General features: G+C 58.9%; 1 protein-coding gene across 1 annotated transcript in view; it reads right to left on the reverse strand.

Moving 5' to 3' along the window:
* The window catches only part of PDE6B (phosphodiesterase 6B), a 31,097-nt gene extending 23,782 nt beyond the window's left edge, over positions 1-7,315 (reverse strand). Inside the window, exons 1-3 of the mRNA XM_011386079.2 lie at positions 6,848-7,315; positions 4,537-4,689; positions 4,303-4,392 (exon numbers count right to left, since the gene is read on the reverse strand). Coding sequence (XP_011384381.1) covers positions 4,303-4,392; positions 4,537-4,689; positions 6,848-7,315 — 711 coding nt within the window. The remainder of the gene's footprint in view (positions 1-4,302; positions 4,393-4,536; positions 4,690-6,847) is intronic.
* Positions 7,316-7,633: the final 318 nt, after the last annotated feature.

Raw genomic sequence — 7,633 nt, forward strand, 5'->3', positions numbered from 1 at the left:
GAACGCCTCGAACAGATGTTTCTCCAAAGAGCATGAGCAAACGGCCCACACGCATGTGAGGAGGAGCGCCACATCACTGATGACGAGGGGAGTGCAAGGCACAAGTCGCTGGTGTGCCACTTCACAACACAGGACGCCGCATGAAGAAGCCGGAAAACAAGTGCTGCTGACTACGGACGAGCACAAGTTGGCACCGTCAGCGGAGATGAAAATGGCACAGTCGCTGGGGAAATTGTGGTTAGTCCTCAAAAAATGAGAACGATTCCCACAGTCACCAGACGTTCCGCTTCTGGGTGTATGTGCAACATAATTGAAATCGCGGTTTAAAAGAGATGTCCCTACACTGTGTTCACAGCAGCATGATTCACAGGAACTAGGATGTGAAAGCAACCCAAACGTCCACTGGTGAATGAAAGGACAGCAAAGCGTGGTGGACACTCTCAGTGGAAATGATTCGGCCTTAGGAAGCACCGTGTTCTGACCACGCCACTGCACAATGAACCAGAAGGACTTACGTTAAATAAAATAAGCCAGTCGCAGACACGCAGACACTGGGTGACCCAAGTTCCATGAGCTACTTAGAACTGTCAAAACCACACACACGGAAAGGACAGTGGTGGACACTCACAGGCCACTTCATCCGATGACAGCAGATCACAGATGCTTCTGAATGTCACACGGAGCACGCACCAAAATGGACCATTTTATGGCCACAAAACACATCTTAACAAATTTAAAAGAATAAAAATCATAAAAAACATCTTATCATACCACAGTGGAATTAAACTAGAAAACAATAACAAAAGCAGTGCAGGAAAATTCCCAAGCAGATTAAACAATAGACTCCTAGATCACACATGGGTCGCAGACGAAGTCGCAAGAGAAATTTACAAACGCTTTGAACTGAATGAAAATGAAAACAAACTTATCAAAATGTGTGAGGAGTGGAATGAGATTGGGGGGATTCATTGCATTATATACATATATTACAAAACAAAAATATCCCAACCAATCATGTAATCTTAGTAAACCAGGAACGCAAGATCAGTTTAAGGCTAAAGCAAGCAGAAGAAAACATATAATAGCTAACAACTTTATGCTCCCAAATTTGATAATTTAGATAAAATCTCTTATACCTAAAATGAATTTTTCAATGCCTTGAATGACAGCCACATAAGGAGAACTAGACTAATCAGAACAGACCTACAACTCTTAAAGACATTGGATCAACAATTAAAACATTCTCAAAAGAATCACTCCCTGATGAGCTTGCTACCAAACATTTAGGGAAGAAGTTAAGCCATGTGACTATACTCCATCCCTGAAGGTGGAGCAGAGGGAACACCTCCTCAGCTGCTGCAGGAGGCCAGCGTTACCTTAATACTCCAACCAGGTAAAGACATTACAAGAAAAAATCTATGGTCTCAAATCTCTCATACACAGAGACGTTAAATTCTTAACAAAATAGTACCAAAACCAATTTAATAAAACATAAAAACGAGGACATGCCACGGCCGGTTACTGTCAACATGCCTATTCTTGCCAACTTGCTGTACAGAGCAGGTGCAGCTTCAATTAAAACACCGGCAAGTGGTTCTGTGGATACGGACGTGCTGACTGCAGTTCACATGGAAAGGTGAGAACCAGCGCAGTGAACCCAGTGCTGCAGGGCGCATGTGGCAGACCCGATACCCCAGCTCACCATGGCAGAGCACGTGACCCAGACGGGTGGTGCTGGTGAAGGACAGACACAAGGTCGGTGGCATTGATGCCGGCCCCGGGGACACCCACGCAGATGCAGCTTTGACGTAGTCAGTGCCGGTACAGAGGTGAGCTGATGGGGCCACTTCACCCCTGCAGCCGCCACCTCACACTCGCACCCAGCCTGGCTCTGTACCAGTCACACCCGCACGCCAAACAGTGTGCCAGCCACAGACGAACTCAGGGACCCGAGTGTGCAGCGCAGAGCCACCAGATGGCTGCAAGACGACATCAGAGACGATCGAGGTGGCTCTGGGTCGAGTGATGAGTTTTAAGATACAATACCCAACTATAATCCATGAAGCAAAATTCATAACTTGGATTTTATTAAAATTTATAACTTCTGGTTTTCCAAATACACTGTTAAAAGAATGAAAAGATAAGCTACGCCTGTGGACAAAATATTTACAGATCAAATATCTGACGAAGGACTTCGCTATAACATTGACAAGAAACTCTTTCAACAGTAAGAAAACATGACTTTCACTTAAACGGGCAAGAGATCTGAATGGGTAAGTCACTAAGAGCAGCACGTGCACACGGCAAGGGAGTATTTGCAAAGGTGCCTGACATCACCGTCATTAGGGAATCATAAGTTGGAACGATCACTAGACACGCCTACTGGAATGACTAACGCCAGAGGCTGCGGGGGGCACAACAGGACTGCCATGCACTGCGGTGGGACACAAATGGCAGGGCTGCCTTCTGGCGATTTCTCGCGGAGGCGAGCCGGGTTGCACCGCACGACCAGCAGCCTCACTCCTAAGTGTCTGTTCAACCGAACTGAAAACTGACGTCCACACAAAACACTGCACACGGATATTCACAGCAGTTTCACTCATAACTGCCCCAAACCGGAAGCGACTAAGGTGTCCTGCAGTTGAATGGATCAGTGCACTGTGGTCCATCCAGACAACGCATTATTCAGCACTAAAAAATGAGCTCTCAAGGCACGAAAAGACACGGAGACCCTTAAATGCATGTTGCTAGATGACAGAAGCCAATCTGGAAAGGCCGCACACTGCATGATTCCAGCTAGTGACAGAGTGGAAAAGGCGAAATGCGGAGACAGTAACAGGATCGGTGGTCGCCAACGGTGACGGGTGGCAGAAGTCAAGGCCGGAGTGGACATTCACACTCCAGCCAGAGAAGCGGGCAGGGCTGGGACGGCAGGCTGATCTGCGCCGAGTCGGTGGGACACAGGAGGGCGCATGGCACCTGCACACACCATGGCACCTTGCTGGGCACACGGCACTGGAACACAGGCCTCGCTGGGCACGCAGCACCTGCACACACGCGCCTCGCTGGGCGCACGGCACTGGAACACGGGCCTCGCTGGGCACGCAGCACCCGCACACACGCACCTTGCTGGGCACACGGCACCGGAACACGCGCCTCGCTGGGCACACGGCACCGGCAGCCGCGAGCTCCCTGATGCCAGGTCTCAGGTCCCGCACAGGAGCCAGGGCTCCCGCAGAAACGGTGGGTTCCACGCCGGCACGAAACATGCAAACACGCCTGCAGCACCTGGTGGTCCCGGACAGCAGGGCGTGCAGAAACCCCCAAGGAACAGCCGACCAGCACCCAAACGAGGAGCCCGCAGAGCAGAGCTGGGGCCAGCGCAGCGGGCTGCACGGCATAGGGGACGCTGAGGGCTCCGGCAGCCAGTCAGGATGAGCTGTGCGACTGAATCGACGTCACTGCACTGTGTCACCGGAGTCCAGACTGACAGAAACAAATGATCATACGAGTCTACAAGCAGGCAGAAGATACGAACACCTCATTCTCGCTGTGCAGGGCTCACAGCGGCTGCCTTCAGAACAGCGCCGTCCAGCAAATGCGGCTCCGGCTGTGTCACTGGCGTCACAGCCCTCCCATTGGCCCGAGCCGGGCCCCGAGCCCTGCCCGCCCGCACCAGGGCCTTGCTCTCAACGCCCGCACTGCGGTCCAGCTGACCGCTGGCTCTCAGCTCCACTGTGGCCTCAGGCCGTGGCCACGATCTTCCCTCTGCCCAGGACACCCTCTGACCCCTTCCCCTGCCTGAGTGTTCTCCCACTGGCCCTTCCACATAGGCCAACGTGAGCCTGAGAACGGCAGGCCTCGTCCCCTGGGCGGAGGACCCAGCCCCACCTGGCTCCAGGCCTAGAGCCACGGCCACGGCCTTCCGTCCACTCACTGCTTACCCGGGCTCCGTGGGCCAGGACCAGAGGCTGGATGACACAGAGGGGACGCCCCTCGCACCCCCTAAGCCCCACAGCTGCCTAGTGGAGGGGCCCACACCCACGGGGGTGCTGGGCCCACGGTGCAGTGGGAACCCCTTCCCTCCCATCGTCCACGCTGACGCAGCCTGGCCCCTTCCACGGGGTGTCAGAGCCGCTGCAGCTGGCAGCTCCCAGCCCCCGGTGCTCCCGCCCTCCTGGGCCTGATAGCGAGCCAGGGAGCGGGATGGCTGGGGCACACTCACGGTCACACCCACCACCTCAGAGGCCGCTGGGCCTCTCCCTGCAGCCACGGTCTGGGGCGGGTGGCCCGGGCAGGTACCTGGCCTCGGCGCGTCTCACAGTTGTGCAGGTAGCTCAGGTGGTAAATCTTCAGGTTCAGCGTGCCAAAATTCAGGTACTTCAAGAAGATCTGAGGCAGAAGGGGCCAACCCAGGGGTCAGACACCCTGGTTTTTAGATGCCTGCCCAGCCCTGCGTCGGGGCCACACGCAGGTGCGAGCCTGCCAGGCACAGACACGTGGGAGCTCGGGACAGAGAGGCAGCCCAACACTCACATCTTCGTCCTCACTGGTGAAGCACGGGCCATCCAGCTTGTTCACGGCCATGATCACAGCCACAACGTCTTTGCCATTCATGACGGGGGTGGCCAGGATATTCCTTGTCACGTAGTCAGTGAGCTCGTCTGCGAAGGAGCTGAAGTGGGAGCTCTGTGAGGAGACAGAGGCTGTCGCTCAGTGGACCCGGAGCCCGGTGCCAGTCCCTGGGGTGCGGCTGTGCTCCGTGGAGGCCCCCGGCCCCTGCTGAGCCCCGGGCAGCCCAGCCCCCAACATCGGGATTCTGGGAAGCACATCTGTACACAGCCACTGGCCTGTCCTTGGGGCCCAGCCTGGCTCTGTACCGGTCACCCCATCTTGGAGCCAATGGCCCCGGCTCTGGATTCCAGACTCTGTGGAGCCCTCCCAGGCACCTGCCTGCTCTGTTCCCCACTTGGTGCCCCCACACCTGTCCCTGGATGCCTCACATGTGTCCCATCTGCCCGTCCCCAACCCCTCCTGCTCCAGGCTGCCGTCCCCTCCGGCCCCACATGCTCCTCCCCAAAAGACAAGCGCCGAGGGTCCCTCGCACCCCCAAGGCCTGTCCACCTGCCCCTGCAGGCTCCCCGGGCCAGCGGTCCATCTGTGTTTGCTCCATGGGGGTCGCGGCCCTGCGATGAGAACTCTCTGCTCCTGGGCCTCCCGCGTGGGGCTGCTGGGGCCTCTCAGAGCCGGTCATCTGAGCGCTGGCCCTTCAGGTGGCCAGGACTCTGTTCTTTGGACTGGACGTGGCCCCAGCCTCTCCCTCTGCTCCCTGAGGGCTGACTTGTCCTTACACTAGGCCACAGAGTCACAAGGCTGGGACCTGGGCCCAGTCCTGCCCAGGGGCTAGTGGCCATGGCCGAGCCACATCCCTTCCACGAGCCTCCCAGGGTCTCTGGGGCTGCCTGGGGTCTCAGGGACTGCAAAGGGGTGTGGACACCACAGCCCTGCAGTCCCCTCCCGACACTGCTGTCCCCTCCCACGCAAGCGGCCCCTGAGCTGCCTCAGGGAGGGGCACAGCCTCTCTGCACAGCCACGGGACACCTGGCACTTGACTTGCGACACACTTCACAGGAACTCACTTTTCTGCACATTTAAAGTCTGGTCTCTGTTCCACTGAATCTGAGGTAAACCCAGCATGACCGAGTAAAGAGGGGACATTGTGCCTGTTCCCCACAGACAAGGCTGGTCAGCAGGACACCTGATGCAGGCTGGAGGACCCCAGGGCAGCCAGCCCTGCAGGGAAGGGACATGGCCTAGGACAGGCCGGAAGCTTACACCAGACCCTCAGAGCAGTGATGAGACGCTGCTGCACTGGTGTGGGGGCGCTGAGGGACGGACCCCTGATGGCTGACTCAGGACGGGGGACCATGCAGCGTGTGGGGGCGGGGAGGGGGCTTGGCGCAGCTCCTGTGCTGAACTGTCTTCTTCTGGGTAGTTCTTGCCCCTGGGTCACCCGTTGCTTGGAAGGGAAGTGAGGACGGAGCTAATCCCAGTGATTATGTGATTCAGGTCGCGGTCGAAGCCGCTGGGATAAGTTTAAGAGGATTGAGGCTGCTGCCCCTTTCCAGGCACCGGCGTCCTGGGGGTTGTCTGTCTCCAGGGACAGGGGGACAGGCTGCTGGGGGGAGGCCCATCCAGGCGGCAGAGCGAGGAGGCCGGTCCAGCTCAAGGCTCCTGCTTCTAGCTCCCAGGCCAGACCGTCTCAGAGGGGGTGCCTGAGCCCCACTGTGGCCCCTTCTCCCGGCTCCCCTGAAAGCCTTCGCCTGCCACGGCCCTGCATGTCATGCCCGGCAGGCTCCTCACACTCAGCGCCTGCAGACCAACGTCACCTTTCTTGTCTCCCACACTGTCCCCTGGTGTGGCGGCCCCACACTCAGCTGTGCCATCTGGACCCCCTTCCCTGCCCAGCAAGAACCACCTCCTGATTCGCTGTGCTCTGTCCACCCCTCTGCCCTGCCCCCGGCTCGGCCCCAGTGGCTCCCACTGTTTCTGAATCCCAAACCCACCTGCCCTGGAAGCAGCTTGGCCTCAACCGGGGCTTCGAGCTTGGGGTCCCTGTCCCCCCCGGCCCTCCTCTCTGGGCCTTTGCCCGCTCAGCTGGGTCTTCCCTGCCCACCGGTCCATGCAGCCCTGGGCTGCCCAGACCAGCCAGGTGCCACGGGCCTCCTTCTGGCCTGTTCCACTCGCCCCGGCCACCTCCGCGAGGTCCCTGCGTGCGGGTGGCCGACCTGTGCCCCGGGGCCCCCGGGATGCCCTCTGCCCCTGCAGCGCGTGGCCCGGAACCCACCTCGGTCACGTCCTGGACGTTCACCGTCTTCTTGGTCTGCGCCACGTGGCCCACGACCCCGATGTCCAGCGGGAAGACGATCTCAGAGTCGGGGGGCACCAGGCAGTCCTCCAGGGTGCTATCAGGCTGCACGCTGAAGAGGCGCGTGGCCAGCTCCGCCACGCCGTTGCGCTGGCGGTACATGAAGAGGCTGCAGCGGTCGGCGTGCAGGATGGCGCAGAGGCGCCGCAGGATCTTGAAGACCACGCGCTCCGTGTTCACGCCCTCCTGCATGTCCTGCACCAGCTCGAACAGGGCCTCGCTCTCCTCCACCTGGCACAGCTCGCGGAAGCTGACGCCGTCCGCCGGCAGCCCGTCCTCGCAGGCCCGGGCCGCATTCTCGGGGCTCAGCTTCCTCTCAAAATACTGGTCCGCGAAGCCGGGGTTCTGGTCCAGGAAGCACTGCACCTGCTCCTCGCTGAGGCTCATGGTGGCCGCCGCTCGTGCTGGGGAAAGTGCCGGTCCCGGCACACACGGTCCCCGCAAACACTGTCATCAGCAAAGCCTTTCTTAGTGACGATTAGAGCGCTGGGACACCGCCAGCTGCCTCGCCCGCCTGCCCCCCTCGCCTTGGGGCCTGGACTTCCCACCTTCCCTGGAGCTGCGCTGCGGATGGCAGCAGGGGCTCCGCCTGGGGCAGGGGTCTTGGGCAGCTGGGTGGGTGCTCGCTTCCAGTGGAGCAGGCCTCACACCTCTTCCCCTGGAGGGGGGTGACCCCATGAACATGGGGACCCCTCCATCTGGTCC

This window comes from Pteropus vampyrus, unplaced genomic scaffold (assembly GCF_000151845.1).
Source record: "Pteropus vampyrus isolate Shadow unplaced genomic scaffold, Pvam_2.0 Scaffold903, whole genome shotgun sequence".
Taxonomy (NCBI): Eukaryota; Metazoa; Chordata; class Mammalia; order Chiroptera; family Pteropodidae; genus Pteropus; species Pteropus vampyrus.